Source organism: Sciurus carolinensis, chromosome 10 (assembly GCF_902686445.1).
Source record: "Sciurus carolinensis chromosome 10, mSciCar1.2, whole genome shotgun sequence".
NCBI lineage: Eukaryota > Metazoa > Chordata > Mammalia > Rodentia > Sciuridae > Sciurus > Sciurus carolinensis.
Window position 1 is genome coordinate 79,642,717 of NC_062222.1, and position 17,079 is coordinate 79,659,795.

The 17,079-nt window shown below is 34.4% G+C and overlaps 1 protein-coding gene across 1 annotated transcript in view; it reads left to right on the top strand.

Moving 5' to 3' along the window:
- The window catches only part of Sdad1 (SDA1 domain containing 1), a 33,038-nt gene that overhangs the window by 3,584 nt on the left and 12,375 nt on the right, over nt 1–17,079 (top strand). The window contains exons 2-11 of the mRNA XM_047566536.1: nt 1,931–2,035; nt 2,467–2,565; nt 4,611–4,721; nt 6,085–6,156; nt 6,233–6,333; nt 8,384–8,441; nt 9,141–9,215; nt 10,558–10,659; nt 11,659–11,728; nt 12,736–12,839. Of these exons, the coding sequence (XP_047422492.1) occupies nt 1,931–2,035; nt 2,467–2,565; nt 4,611–4,721; nt 6,085–6,156; nt 6,233–6,333; nt 8,384–8,441; nt 9,141–9,215; nt 10,558–10,659; nt 11,659–11,728; nt 12,736–12,839 (897 nt within the window). The remainder of the gene's footprint in view (nt 1–1,930; nt 2,036–2,466; nt 2,566–4,610; nt 4,722–6,084; nt 6,157–6,232; nt 6,334–8,383; nt 8,442–9,140; nt 9,216–10,557; nt 10,660–11,658; nt 11,729–12,735; nt 12,840–17,079) is intronic.

Sequence of the window (17,079 nt, forward strand, 5' to 3'; positions counted from 1 at the left end):
AGTGGCAGCCAGAGAGTGGAGTGGAATCCAAAGAGTTTCTCATAAGATGGTAGAAATAAAAGCATCTCTATTCTACTAATGGGGTAAATCTTGAGACATAAGATTGAAAACTGGTAGTGGGGACAGTTAAGGAAAAAGTATCAATCTGGATGGATACCAGTGCTCTTAAGGGGTTTAAAAAGTGAGGAGGACACGTACTAACTCAGCCGTGGTGGAAGAAAATGATGTAGCACTGTGTCAGGAGAACTGTGGCCTCCACAGAGTATCAGAATAACTTGACTCTCTTAAAAGATTTAAATGCCTTGGCCCTACCCCAAGAGTTTTGGGATACTACTGATATGAACATTTTAGTGAGTGGGTTAAGGGAGAGCCTGGGAGACATGTGCTTTTGCAGAACTCATAAAGGACAGATTTAGATTAGTCTTAATCATTGCAAGGCAGAAAAATAGCGGTAGCTGGGCTGTGGGTAGGGGAAGGGAAGAATTGGGGTAAGGATTTTGTAAGGAGCCTGAAGAGTTCTGAGGCCTTTTCCTCGCTCCTGTTCAGTGGATGTATGGAATAAAGAGAGATATGGTCTTATTTGAAGCTTGTAGGTATTATATAGGTCTGCCTTTTGATTCCCACACTTGGTAAAAGCTGGTAAATGGACACCTAGGAATTTTTTTAGGGAAACAACATAACTTTGTTTTTAATTTTAAAAATTTGTTCTAATTGGTTATAGATGACAGTAGAATGCATTTTGACACATTGTACACAAATGGTACATAACTTCTTCCTCTGAACAACATAACTCTTTAAGACATCTTTTAGACATCTAAACAGATATTAAATAGGCAAATGGATATGAAAATTTGGAGTTCATTGGATCATATAGGGCTGAGCTGATGATAAATGTGAATTTTCTGTATGTATATGTCTCTCACACATATACACAATTTAAAAACATCAACTGTGGGAAGCTAGGGATGTAGTTCATTGGTACTGCACTTGGCTAACGTGTTATCCCCTGAGTTCAAAGCCTAGCAGCACAGAAACAAAACAACAAAAAATTAAAAAACAAAATGAAACATGGACTATGGAAGGAGAGTAGGTATGGGGCATGGAATTGAGACCTGACTCTTCAGTTCCAACATTAGACTATTGGGTTGTTAGGACTAAATGCAATGAAATGAATAATGTACATCATGAGGTTAGCACATAGTAAGTGCTGAATAAGTGGAAGCTATGTAATTTCCCTGTGTCTCTTGCCCTTGGCTCTTTTATTAATTTATTTTTATTTTTTACAGACTGCATTTTGATTCATTGTACACAAATGGGGTACATCATTTCGTTTCTGTGGTTGTACATGATGTAGATTCATACCATTTATGTAATCATACATGTACATAGGGTAATGATGTCTGTCTTGTTCCACCATTTTTCATACCCCCCCCATTTCCCTCTACATAACCTTGGCTCTTAATACATCCTGTTTAGAACTTAGTGTATATTTAAAAGAAGAGGAGAATTTTTGATTAGAGAATTTCATTTACTTGAAATACACTTTACATTTTCTGTCCTGGTATTTTTCTGCTGACTTGAGTGCTTTCCAAACATGGACAGTGTTGTAGGGGTCATTTAGATAGTAAGTGGCAGAACGGGGCCAGAATCTAAGTGTTTGACTCTTGCTTATTATACTTTATACTATACTGACTAACTTTCTAATGAAAATTCTAAGGAAAAGATCTTTAGATTATCTCTGATGTCCTTAGGTTTTTCCAAAACTCATTTAGAAGAATGTAGATAAGGAGAAAGAAGTGTTTTTATATACTTAAATGCATTTTTTTCTCCATGCCACTGTCAAAGACTTTACTAAATAGTTTTTCATTCTATACTGAGATAGTCAGTCATGTAATTGAATGTGACAAACTCAAATTTTGTTTTTCTACAGTTTCTCCAGCAGTATAATCACTACAAATCCAATGTGGAGATTTTCAAGTTACAACCAAATAAACCCAGCAAAGAACTGGCAGAGCTGGTGATGTTTATGGCACAGGTAAGAAGATAATTTCCGAATAAAACAAAGGTCAATGTTACTCACTTTTACAGAATATTTTTTCAATAATACTCAACTTCTTTCCATTCCAAAGTGGAAACTTAAGTTTTTCTAAAACTTTCCCTTTTTCACAGATTTTATTTTCTTACTATGATGAGTTGGAGGATTTGCTAGGTCTTTTCACAGAATCAACCAAACTGTCAAACTATTTTTTTCAAATTCATCATTAATCAGGTTCTTAATGATGTCATCAATATTATACAAAGATTGTAGGAACTATGAGAATGGCAGGAGAAATAGCATGTAGGAAAAACGTGGCGATTTGGAACCATCTGCCTTCGTGAAATAGCCTCTTACCCTCCTTGTGCAGAACATCTTAAATCTGTGCATCTCAATTTTAGAAACTTCAGAAAGCCTTTGCTTTGTTATAGATTGGTCACTGCTACCCAGAACATCTAAGTAACTTCCCTCAAGAACTGAAAGATCTTCTCTCCTACAATCATAATGTCTTGGATCCAGATCTTCGAATGGTAGGACAAGTTTTTGGATCAATAAACTGTACTGTGTTTATGTGTGCATGTAATAATGTATTTAAATGAAGATAGGCACTCAGCTAAACATCTTTTTAAAATGTCAATCAGAATGGTCACCCTTTCCTTAAAATTCCTCTAGGTTCTCACTTATACTTACAATATAATTCAAACTTATCATCATGGCCTATTAAGTTCCTACTTGTGCTCTGCTTCCTACCTGTGTTTGTCCTCTCATCTCCTTTTCTGCTATGCTCCTCTCTGATTTGTTCTTCCACATGCTAACCCTGCTATGGTGCTCTTTTCCCTGTTTTGAATAGGTGATTATTTCATATGCATGAAGAACCTTAATTACAACATGTAGTTTTTGTAATACTTAAGTCAGTAAAGTTATCCATTAAATGACCAGTTTGAGCATTTAAATTTTGTCACTCTAGTGATTGATCCTGGGTCCTGGGTAAGATCCCTTATACCAACCTTCGTACCCATTTTACCTACGAGCTATGAATATCAGTTGCTGATTCCACCTCCCCCACCCCACCCCCACCCCAGCCTTACTCTGAGGCATAGTCCCCAGCTAAATGAAAGTTGTAGATCTGGGAGGTTGTGCTCCCAGCTGATTGTCATGAGCTATAAAACCCAGCTCATGTTGGGTCTGACTGTGTTGCAAATTATACTCCAGGGCTTCTCTGTGATTGGATGAAAGGTAGTCTCCAGCCAAAGACACATCCTTGCTTGGTTTTTCTTTTGTCTACCCTTATTCTGCTTTCTTCACTTCCCTTTTGAGAGCACTCATCCACAAGTGACTTACAATGAATCATACTCTGCTTTTAGGGGACCCAAGGTAAGGCATTTCAAATTAAATATATCTGCCTTTCAAATACTTTTACATCAGGTACTTAACAAAAAATAATTGTGACCACAAAGCATACTAATATCCTATGCCAAAACTTGTAAAAATATTTTAAGTTTATAGATTCAACTTTGTTCTTACTCTTTTTATTTTTTATTTGTTCTTTTTAGATATATGTGACAATGGAGTGTATTCTGACATATTTTATATACATGGGTATAACTTATTCTAATTAGATCCCTTTCTTGTGGTTGTACATGATGTGGACTTTTACTGGTAACTTTGTTCTTTCCTAATGTTTTTCCCAGACTTTGTGTAATTCTACCATTTTTATAGTTTTCTAGGTTTGTCTTTTTTGTTTGTTCATATTTTCCCTCCTCGATATGTTGCCCAGGTCGTCCTTGAATTACTAGGTGCAAGTCATCCTACTGCCTCTGCTTGCCTAGATGGAAATAGGTTGTGTTTCTTTGTAGAAGAAACTAAATATCCGTATTTATTAACTTACCTACTTAGGAAAAAGCAAGAAAAATTAAACTTATGTTTTTTTTCTTTGACATTGTAATACCTTTTAAAGTACTTTTATTAAGTTCTTTTTGACTCTTATTTTTTATTGTGTTCACATTGTCACCACTTGGCCAAGGGGGAGCTTCTTAGTAGTTTTAGCAGTGCCCCTGATATTTTTTAAAGCATCATTATTATATTCTGGAAGAAATAGTCCCAAACACATTCTTATTGTTTTCCCTGCCCAAACAGTAAGGAATCAACTATTCTCCAAATATTTCTTGTTAGAACTCACAGAAAGTAGTATTAGAGGACATAATTTGGGTGATTAGACTTCATATGAAAAATAGTCTCATGGATTCATTGATCCACTAGGGTTTTTCAAATGAAGACAGTCTTCCAGATAGGCCTTCCTTGATCTCTCTTTGTAAAGTTGTCCTTCTTCAGTCAGAATTTATCAATCCTATTACCGTTTTACTTCCTCTGTGACACTTATTATCTTAGATACTCTTCTTTATGGCTAACTCCTTTTCTGCTCCATCCCTAGTGGAAGCTCCATGAGGACAGACTGTTTTGATGCCTAGAATAGTACCTTGTTAGGAAAAGACATAAAGCTCTTTAGGATGTATATGTTCCATTTTCTTATTTGATTAATTTTCCCATTGTCTTATAGTATGTTTTCTTTTCTAAGACATTTTGCAAAGCTTTGATCTTGCTGAGAAATAAGAATCTCATCAATCCATCAAGTTTACTAGAGCTCTTCTTTGAACTTCTGCGTTGCCATGATAAGCTTCTGCGAAAGGTAAAGACCAAAAAAGTTTTCCCCACATCTCATTCTTCCTTGAGGTGACATAAAATGTGGAGAGTTTGGAATCCCTTGAATTCTTGTTGCTTTACGTCCTTGAATATGGCGAAGAATAATTTTTTATTATTACTTTAGTTGTCGAATGATGTTTATTTATTTTTATGTGGTGCTGGGAATTGAACCCAGTGCCTCACACATGCTAGGCAAGCACTGTACCACTAAGCTACAACCCCAGTCCAAGAATAATTTTAACAGGAAAAAAAATAAACCACTGTGCATGTAATATGGTATTAATAGCTAACATTTACAAAGTACATACTTTGTGCCAGGCACTATTCTCTGAGCTTTTGTGTATTTGTTTACTCACAAAACCCAATGAGATAGGGATTTTCATTATAATTATTATTAGCACTTTACAGATAAAAAGACTGTAGACGCAGAGAAAAAGATAGAGTAACTTGCCTAGGATCACACAATTTCTGAATGGTGAGGCTGGAATATAAACCCAGATAAACTGGCTCTAAAATCCAATTCCTTTACCACTGCTGTATACTCACTGGCTTAATCAGGGCATGGACATTCATAACTGTAACTGTCCTGCCCAGTAAAATTCACTTTTATTGTTGTTATTGACATTTTCACATGACCTTGTATTTGCCATATAAGACTAGAAACTGAAGGTTTATGAAACAAATTTAAGAAAGAAAAACTAAAGTTTATATTCATTAACTTAAACATCTTTTCAGAGTATTGAAAAACTACTACATTTGATTTTGAATAATCAACTCCCCTGTCTCTTCCTGCCCTAGACAGTCACCAGTCTACTTTTGGCCTTCATAGACTAGCCTATTCTGGGTATTTCACATAAGTGCAGTCATACAATATGTGGTCTTTTCTGACTGTCTTCTTTTACTTAGCATAATGTTTTCAAGGTTTATCCATTGATTCTCACTTCTTTTTGTTCCCAAATAATAATTCATTTTATGGCTATACAACATTGTGTTTATCCATTCATCAGTTAATGGACATTCTGGTTTTTGGTTATTATAAATAATGCTGCTATGAATCACACAAACACTAATATGGAAATGGATTTTTCACTTCTTTTGGGTATATACTAAGGAGTGGAATTGTTGGGTCATATAGTAACTCAATATTTAACCTTTCGAGGGCAACTTTACTTTGATCTTTAGCTGCTTTTTTCTTTTTAATTGGTTTGCTTGCTTTTATTTTTGGTGTCTTTTGTAATAGGAGGAAAATAGGTAAAATTAAGTCATTCTGTACATTTGTATTTTTATCCAAATATAACAAGGTTAAATTGTTAGTGTAATGTGTATTTGTTTTTGTTTCTTTTCCTCAGACTTTATACACACATATTGTAACTGATATCAAGAATATAAATGCAAAACACAAGAACAATAAAGTGAATATAGTAAGTACCTTTTTGTTTTCCATATTTGCAGCACTGTATCGTCAATGTATTAAGTCTTCTTTCTCTTTCTCTTCAGGTTTTGCAGAATTTTATGTATACCATGTTAAGAGATAGCAATGCAACTGCAGCCAAGATATCTTTGGACGTGATGATAGAACTCTACAGAAGGAACATTTGGTAATAGATATATGATTTTGTCTCTTAAGAAGTAGATTCTTTTTTTCATTCATAATTAATACAAAACACAAATATTTTTGATCATGTGCTCTTCAATATTCTTCTATCATAAATTAAGTTAGAAGTGAACATATGGAGGCAATCCACATGCCTGAATAATATTGACTCCTGTTTCTTGATTACCTCATTCACCCTTAAGAACATCCTAAGAATAAAAGCAGCCTGTATGGAATTATCTCCATTTTATAGATAATGAAATGGAAGGTATTAGAGTAAGAGTTTAGGTATTAAGAAGCAGAATTGAAATTGAAACCCAGATCTTCTGACCTCAAAATCTGCACTACTTACTTTGCCACTCTGAAGATTTTTCAAGTCAGTTTCTACTGTACATGTGAAATACTCTATTTCACATACTTAATTTTGTTGAAACAATGCCCCAACTCATGTCTTCTACTTTTCTTATTAATGAAATCCCCCCCTACCCCCTTTTTGGAACTTTTGAAGAAACTAGAAAAGTTTTTTTGTTTGTTTGTTTTTTTAAATTACATATAATCCCACCATCCAAACATGATTAACTCTTAATATTTTATGTTATTTCTTCTTGATCATTTATGTAGCATGCATGTTGGACTATGGTTGACTATGGTTGGAATTTTGCTGTATTACAAGTTTTTTATTCTGGGTTTTTGGGTTTTTTTCCTGCTTACTTTGAGTAGATTTTGCGTCATTAAAATACTTCACATACTTCATCTTGTTGCAAGTTTTCTGTCTTTAAGAGTGGGCAAAATTAAATGTTTTACTTATGGTTGACTAATTTAGGAATCAGTGACTTTTTTTTTTGGCACTGGTGATTGAATCCAGGGCCTTACACATTCATGGTTAAGTTCTCCACCACTGAGCTATATACCTCCAGCCCTTTTTAAAAATTTTGTTTTGAGACAGGGTCTCCTTAAGTTGCCCAGGCTATCCTTGAACTTTTTATCCTTCTGCCTCATCCACCTAAGTATCTGTGATTTATAAGTGTGCACCACCACACCTGGATGCAAACCATGACTTAAAAATTTTAATTTCATTCTTCTTTAAAGCTGAATAATATTCCATTGTGTGTGTGTGTGTGTGTGTATACACACCACATTTTCTTTATCCATTCAGCTGTTGAATTGCACCTAGGTTGGTTCCATAGTTTAGCTATTGTGAGTTGAGCTGCTATAAATATTGATGTGGCTGTGTCACTGTAGTCTACTGATTTTAAGTCCTTTGGGTATAAACTGAGGAGTGGGATAGTAGTTTTGATTTGCATTTCTCTAATTGCAACAGATATTGAACATTTTTTCTTATATTTGATTGATTGTATTTCTTCCTCTGTGAAGTGTCTGTTCAGTTCCTTAGCCCATTTACTGATTGGGTTATTTGTTTTTTTTGGCATTTGCTGGTAGATGCATGGAGTTGGAGAATATCATGCTGAGCAAAATAAGCCAAACCCCAAAAACCAAAGGTTGAATGTTTTCTCTGATATGCAGATACTAAGTCACAATAAGGGGGCAGAGTGCTAGGGAAGACTGGATTTACTTTAGATTAGGTAGAGGGGAGTGAAAGGAGGGGAAGGGGTCTGGGGGTAGGAAGGATAGTAGACTGAAACAGACATTATTACCTCATGTACATATATGACTGCATGATTGATGTGATCCTACAATATGTACAATGAGAAAAATGAGAAATTATATTCCATTTACATATGATTTATCAAAATGCATAAATGCATTCTGTCATGTATAACTAATTAGAACAAATTTAAAAATTTAAAGAAATCAAGATCAAAACCTATTTTTAAAGGGCAAATATTTGAATGGGGTTTTTTTGTAAAGGAATATATGCAAATGATCACATATACATAATTGATCAATAAACGTGACAATATGAAAAAATATTTTAGAGTTGAAAATTTGAATGCCAGAAGTATTAGTTATGTTGTTTCTTTTGTGCCATTGTCTGTACTGTGAAATAAAATAGAATGAAGATCTATTTCAAAACATTCATTGTCTTCCCCTAGGAATGATGCCAAAACTGTTAATGTTATCACAACTGCATGTTTCTCTAAGGTCACCAAGGTGAGCACCTGTAGGGGCTGTGTGGAAACACTGTCTTTGGGTGGTTTGTTTCTCTGGATGGAAGGTAAAGAACTAGGTATGTAAGGAAGTGGTGGATGAACATGGAGTTTATGTTTAATGAGGCTTTCTTTGTATTTAGACTATTTCCTTAGGTCATCTGTGCTGTGGAAGACTCAAACAGTTATGAGATTACAAAACATTGTAATGAGTAATAGCTGTTTACGTTGTTTTCCCTTATAATTCTTTGCTCTGTTAGGCTCTGGTACAATTGAAAGAAATTTAAGAACTATATTTGACCTTCTTTTAGAAGCACTATGACATCGCTCTTCTTGTGTGAAATGTAGAAATTCTTCAGTCTCCCTGAAGGACAAAGATACAGAGCCTGGCAGTTTTTATCCAAAGTTTATTTAATTTTTGTGATGCTGGGGATTCAACCCAGGGATTCACACATGCTAAATCTGTGCTCTACCACTGTTCCACATCCCCACCTGTAGTTAAAGATTTTTAAAATTACATATTTATGGGACAAATGACATGTTAAAAACATTTTTTAATTAAACAAAAGGAGCAAAAATCCCACCATGCTTTGCATATTTTTCTTTAGACCCTAGTTCATACGTATATATAAAATGTAAACAAATGTATTTATTTTTTGTAAGCTGGATTAGATAACTAACTTTTTTTCTGATTGATCTTTAGATACTAGTTGCTGCTTTGACATTCTTCCTTGGGAAAGATGAAGATGAAAAACAGGACAGTGACTCAGAATCTGAGGTTAGTTTAATCATTGATGCTTCTGGATTTTATAATTTCTCTAATTTCATATTTTCTCTGAGAACAACTTGTAAAATTTTGGACTGATGGAATTAGAAAGACATTTATATGTCACCTTTGTCCTTTATTGAGTTCTACGATATTGAGATTTTATTCCACTTATAATTTATCACTTATATTCAGTAAGGTTGGTTAATAAAGCAGATTTACTCAGCCTTATTCTTAACTTAAAGCTGTATCTTTATTTTACTATAAAAATTTAGAATAAAAATTGCTGCCAATATATTTTGAGATAACATCAACATCATAGAAATTTATAGTGCAGGGAGGGAAAAGGAATATGGCATCTTTTTTTTTAAATTTTTTATTTTTACAGACTGCATTTTGATTCATTGTACACAAATGGTATACAACTTTCATTTCTGTGGTTGTACACGATGTAGATTCACACTATTTGTGTAATCATATGTACATAGGGTTATGATGTCTGTCTCATGCCACTGTCTTTCCTTCCCTTGCCCCCTCCCCTCTCTCATTTCCCTCTGCATAATCCAAAGTTCCTCCATCCTTCTCTTACCTCCCCACCTGGAATATGGCATCTTTAAAAGGAAAAAAAATCAAGATTTATGATGTCACAAAATTTTCTTTGCAATATTAAAAAGAAGAAATTTGGAAAAAAAACTTCCTTCTCCATTTAAAGCATTTTGGTAGCTAGATCTATAATATGTGATAGCCATCTTTTAAACAACATGTGACTGATACATTTTTTCTGTAAAACATTTTAGATGCTGTGGATAATAGTTTTTTGACCTTAATGTTATGTCTGCACCCCTGATTCTTCCTCACAGATGACCACCTCCTTTTCCATCCATTTAAATATGGATATGTCTACATAGTCTTAAGTGTATAGTAGGTTTTTAAGAACAGTTTGAATAATATGTATCCTACGACTTACTTTCTTTGTGTCAATACATACAGATCTACTAGTGCACTTAAATCTTAAAGAATAACCTCCACATATTCAGAATATAAATTATATATATTACTATATCTTAAGTATTCCCCTGTTGATCAACATTTGTTTCTAGTTTCTTTCAAATAATTACAAAGTTGTACTGTATATCAGACTTCAGTAAAAGGCAAAAGCAAAATATAAACACAAAATTCTTTGTGCCTGTTTTTGCACAGAAGTGTGCTTATTTTTTAACTTAGTTTTAAAAATTTATTTATTTTTAATAGGTGTATGCAGAGCAGATAAGAACCAAAGAGTTGTTGAAAGGATTATTGCTTCTATGCAGATCTATTCCTTGTTTTCAGTTTTACAAAGTGGCATCTCTTTCAGGATGAAGGCCCCACAGCAAGAGACCTGCTAGTGCAATATGCCACAGGGAAGAAGAGCTCCAAAAACAAGAAGAGGTTGGAAAAGGCAATGAAAGTACTCAAGGTGAGATTTATACCTGAGAAGAGGTAGGAATCATTAAAATGCAGAATACATAGTTTTTAAATGCAGAATACATAGTTTTTAATGGAGGTTTTCAAGATTTAGATAAAGCATTTTTTAAAAATTTGGAAATGTGTGGTAGATATTTCAACACTAATTTTTTAAAAATATTTTTAGTTGTATATGGACACAATTTATTTATTTTTATGCAGAGCTGAGGATTGAACCCAGTGCCTCACATGTACGAGGCAAGTGCTTTACCATGAGCTACAGCCCCAGACCCTCAATGCTAATTCTTAATGAATAAGTATATTCAGCTCTAGCAAGATCTGTGACTTGAATAAATTAATTTGATTAAATTCACTTTTCACCTGTTCTGATTGAATGTGCCTTTATTAGGATATCTTTGCTACACGTCTTTTCAGAAGACTATAGAAATTAATTGCATTTGCTATTTTGTAATGATCATTCTGAAAATCATTAGTTTGGTTCCTGTGGGTGCTTTTGGGTTTTTTGTTTGTTTTCTTGGGCAGTACTGGAGATTGAACATAGAACCTTATACATGCTAGACAAGTGTGCTACTGCTGAGCTACATCCCAGCACCTCCTCACACTTTTTTTTACCCCCATCAAGACAGAGTCTTGCTAAGTTGCTGAGGCTGACCTTAAACCATTGGTTCCCCAGCCTACTCTCCCACATAGCTGAAGTTATAGGCATGTGCCACTGTGCCCAGATCTTCTGGTTTTAATTGTTTGTATTTCCAGATTCCTTTAAGTTTCACAGATGCTAATGTCTAGAAGATTCCCAGGGTTGAATCTTAAAAGGCAAAAACCATCTTTAGTTCTTTCAGTCAAAAGAAAGGTTTTTAGATCAAGGATTTTTTTTTCTTTTTACGCAGTCTACTAGACGTGATAACTGCCTTTAGCACTGTAGCACATTGAATTCCAAGGACAATATCACTGTAATTCAGATTGAAAAGTTGTTTCCCTCTGTCTCTTTTAGAAACAAAAGAAGAAAAAAAAGCCAGAGGTGTTTAACTTTTCAGCCATTCACTTAATTCATGATCCCCAAGGTATTGTAATTATGACTTCCTAAGTTCCTTGTTGGCTTTATCTCTTCCTATTTTGTTTCCTGCTTTTAGGGTTGTGAGGGAATATATGATCCCTGGTACTTAATAGACAAATAAATGCTTAATTTTTCCTACTTGGTTGTAGTTTAGAGAATATTGTAAAGCAGTGATTTCCAGTCTGTAGCAAAATAACAAAACTGTGGATGAACAGATTTTTCAGAGATTCATATCTTTAACAATACAAAAGTAGTAGGATACTGTACTTAAATGAAAACTGATAGTCTGTTGGTGTCTTTTTTTCTAAACTAGTCTTTTTTTTTTTTTTTTTTTTTTTTTTTTTTTTTTTGGTGCTGGGGATCGAACCCAGGGCCTTGTGCATGCAAGGCAAGCACTCTACCAACTGAGCTATCTCCCCAGCCCCCTAAACTAGTCTTTAGAAACCTAAAGTCTGGGAAACCCTATTCTAGAACACTAGTTCTCAAACTAGGTTGCACTTTAGAATCACCTGGAGAATTTATTATAAAAGTATTCTGATATTTGGGACCTGTTAACTACAGAGACTATGACTCAGTTGGTATGGAGTGTGGTTCTCGGTACTCTACTATACAGCAACATTTGCTAACCCTGCTCGAGATCAGTGCTTCTCAAATTTTACATGCATACAAATCACCTGGGGAACTGGTTAAAGTACAGATTCTTATTCAGTAGGGCACAGGTAGGACCTGAGAGTCTACATTTCTAAGAAGGTTCCAGAACTAACTGCTGCTGGTCTGTAGACTATACTTTGAGAAACAAAGGTCTAGATAGCTACTAAGTGAAGCACCTATCAAATAGTGATTCTAGATATTGATGCTTAAAACTTTGAGACTCCTTAAGTTGTGGCCTTGGGGACCATTGAAAGTATATTCTTCTGTGTTTGATCTTTTCACTGATCTGCTTTTCCATAGACCTGTTAAAAAATGTACAAACCATGGACTCACACTATACTTATTTGATCTTCTCCTTTCCAGATTTTGCAGAAAAACTACTAAAGCAGCTAGAGAGCTCTAAGGAAAGGTTTGAAGTGAAGATGATGCTCATGAATCTCATCTCCAGATTGGTGGGAATTCACGAGGTTTGAAATACCTTATGTTTCTCTTGTCGAATCTTAGAAGTAGAAATATTCTCAGTAAAAGGAAAGTCCTTAGGTAAAGCAGTGTCTTAATTTTTAAAAAAAAATTTTGTTGTTTTTAAATGATGGTAGAATGCATTTTGATATATAATACATACATGGAGTATAACTTCCCATTTTTGTGGATGTACATGATAAGGAATTACACTACTTGTGTATTCATATAAGAACATAGGAAATTTATGTCTGATTCATTCTATTCTTTCTTATTCCCATCTCCTCTGCCTTCCCTTTATTCCCCTTTGTCTGGTCAAGTGAACTTCTATTCTTTCCTCCCTAAACCCCTCACCCTGCATGCTTATTGTAAGTTAACATTTGCATATCAGAGAGAACATTCAGCCTTTAGTTTTTTGAGATTGGCTTATTTCACTTAATGATAGTCTCCAGTTCCATCCATTTACCAGCAATGCTAATTTCATTCTTCTTTGTGACTGAGTAATATTCCATTGTGTATATGTACCTTGTTTTCTTTATCCAGTCACCTGTTGAAGGAAGCACCTAGGTTGGTTCCATAGTTTAGCTGTTGTGAATTGAGCTGCTATAAACATTGGTGTGGCTGCGTCATTATAGTATACTGATTTTCAGTCCTTTGAGTGTATACCAAGGAGTGGGATAATGGGTCAAATGGTGGTTCCTTTCTAAGTATTCTGGGGAATCTCCATACTGCTTTCCAGAGTGGTTGCACCAATTTGCAGTCTTACCAGCAACATATGAGTGTACCTTTTCCCGCATCCTCACCGACATTTATTGTTAATTGTATTCTTGATAATTGCTAACGAGTGAGATGGAATTTCAGTGTAGTTTTATTTGCATTTCTCTAAAATTGCTAATGATGTTGAACATTTTTTCATATATTTGTTAACCATTTGTGTTTATTTTTCTGTGAAGTGTGTCTGTTCACTTCTTTGCCTATTTATTGATTGGGTTATTTTTTATTTTTTTTACTTTTTAGCATTAAACTTCTTGAGTTCTTTATATATCTTAGAGATTAATGCTCCATCTTAAGTGCAAGTGGCACAGATTTTTCTCCCATTCTGTAGGCTTTCTCTTCATGTTTTTGATTGTTTCCTTTGCTGTGAAGAAGCTTTTTGGATTGATACCATCCCATTTATTGATTCTTGATTTTACTTCCTGCACTTTAGAGGTCATTTTGAGGAATTTGGTTCCTCAGCCCATGTGATAGATATTTGGGGCTACTTTTTCATCTAGTAGGTGCAGTGTCTATGGTCTAATGCCTAGGTCCTTGATCCACTTTGAGTTGCATTTTGTGTAGGGTGAGAAATAGGGTTCTAATTCTTTTTTCTACATATGGATTTCTAGTTTTCCCAGCATCAATTGTTGAAGATGCTATCTTTTCTCCAATGTATGTCTAGTCTAGTATGAGATAACTGTATTTATGTGAACTTGTCGCCTGTGTCTTTATTCTGTACCTTTGGTCTTCATGTCTGTTTTGGTGCCAATACCATGCTGTTTTTGTTACTGTAGCTTTGTAGTATAATTTAAGATCTGGTATTGTGATGCCTCCTGCTTCACTTTTCTTGCTAAGGATTACTTTGGCTGTTTTGGGCCTCTTATTTTTTCATTGATTTCATGACTGCTTTTTCTATTTCTATGAAGAACATCATTGGAATTTTAAGGGGAATTGCATTAAATCTGTATAGCACTTTTGGTAGTGTGGCCATTTTGACAATATTTATTCTGCCTATCCATGAACAAGGGAAATCTTTCCATCTTCTAAGGTCTTCAATTTCTTTCTTTAGTGTTCTGAAATTTTCATTGTAGTGGTGTTTTACCTCTTTTGATAGATTGATTCCGAAATATTTTATTTTCTTTGAGGCCATTGTTGAATGGGATAGTTTTCCTAATTTCTCTTTCAGTTGATTAATCACTGATGTAAAAGAATACAATTGATTTATGGGTGTTAATTTTATATCCTGCTACTTTGCTGAATTCATTTATGAGTTCTAGTGCTCGGGTGGAGTTTTTTGAGTCTTCTAAATATAGAATCATGTTGTTGACAAATAGGGATAGTTTGAGTTCTTCTTTTCCTATTCGTATCCCTTCAACTTTTTTCTTCTAATTTCTCTGCTATAGTGTTTCCAAGGCTAGGTTAAATAGAAGTGGTGAAAGAGGGCATCCCTGTCTTATTCCAGTTTTTAGAGGAATGCTTTCAATTTTTCTCTATTTAGAATGATGTTGGCCTTGGATTTAGCATATATAGCTTTTGCAATGTTGAGCCATCCCTAGTTTTTCTAGTGTTTTGGACATGAAAGGGTGCTGTATTTTGTCAAATGCTTTTTTTTATTGAGATTATCATGTGATTCTTTTCTTTAAGTCTATTGATGTGATGAATTATGTTTATTGACTTTCATATGTTAAACCAACCTGCATCCCTGGGATGAATCCCACTTGAGCATGGTGCACTATCTTTTTAATATGTTTTTGGATGCAGTTGGCCAGTATTTTATTAAGAATTTTTGCATCTCTGTTCATCCAGAGATATTGCGCTGAAATTTTCTTTCCTTGATGTGTCTTTGGTTTTGGTATCAGGGTGATTCTAGCTTCATAGAATGATTTTGTAAGGGTTCCCTCCTTTTCCATTTCATGGAATAATTTGAGGAGAATTGGTGTTAGTTCTTCTCTGAAAGTCTAGTAGTACTCGGCTAAGAATCCATCTGGTCCTGGGCTTTTCTGTGTTGGTAGACTTTTGATGATGTCTTCAATTTCATTGCTTGAAATTGATCTGTTTATATTTTCTGTGTCCTCCTGTTTCAAATTGGGGAGGTCATTTGTCTCTGGGACTTAGTCCATGTCTTTAAGATTTTCTATTTTATTTGAGTCTAACTTTTCAAAATAGTTTCTGCTTATCATCTGTATTTCAGTAGTGTCTTGTGATATTTCCTTTTTCATCACAAATTTTAGTAATTTGAGTTCTCTCTTTTTCTTTGTTAGCTTGACCAAGGATTTATCAATTTTGTTCATTTTTTTCAAAAATCCGACTTTTTATTCTGTCCATTTTTTTGACTAGCGTTTTTGTTTCAATTTCATTAATTTCAGCTCTGATTTTAATATTTCCTGTGTTCTGCTTTTGGCATTGATTTGTTCTTCTTTTTCTAGGGCTTTGAGATATAATATTATGTTATTTATTTGTTGACTTTCTATTCCTTTAATGAATGAACTTAATGCAGTGAACTTTCCTTTGAAAACTGCTTTCCCAAGAGATTTTGATATGTTGTATCCCTATTCTCATTTCTTCTAAGTATTGTTTTATTTCATCCCTGATTGCTTCTGCTATCCATTGGTCTTTCAATAGGGCATTATTTAATCTCCTGGTGTTAGGGTAGCTTTCAGTTTGTATTTTATCACTGATTTCTAATATCAGTCCATTATGATCTAATAGAATGTAAGGTATTATCTCTTTTTTGGTATTTGCTAAGGGTTGCTTTGTGGCCTAAGATGTGGTCTATTTTAGAGAAGGATTGTGTGCTCTTGAGAAGAAAGTGTATTCAGTCATTGATGGATGAAATATTCTATCTATGTCTATTAAGTCTAAATTATTATTTTTTAATTATTTTTAGTTGTAGATGGAAACAGTGCCTTTATTTTACTTATTTATTTTTATGTGATGTTGAGGATTGAACCCAGTGCCTCACATGTGCACATAACCACTGAGCTACATCCCCAGCCCCAAATCTGTTATTAATTGTATTTTTAGTTCTATAGCTTCTTTATTTAGTTTCTGTTTGGAGGTGATATCCAGTGGTGAGAGAGGTGTGTTAAAGTCACCACGTATTATTGGGTTGTGATCTATTTGATTTTACAATTGAGAAGGGTTTGTTTGATGTACATGATGCTCCATTGTGTGTGGCATAAATATTTATTATTGTTATGTCTTGCTGCTATATAATTCCCTTAAGCTGTATGAAATGTCCTTCTTTGTCCCTTCTGATTAACTCTCTCTTTTATTCTGCATGCACCTTCTTCCTCCTTTACATAATGAAAATAGAAGCATAGTGTCAGTTGAGAGAGATCCTTTCCTTAGTTATTCCAGTATATTGAATTGTGCTGGGGCATGATTACTTACTGACACAAAACAAAAGTAACAAATGATTCCCAATGACTTGTCTTGATGATGTAATTGCATTGTGGAAAACTGAAACTCCATGCTTCATGTCACATAAAC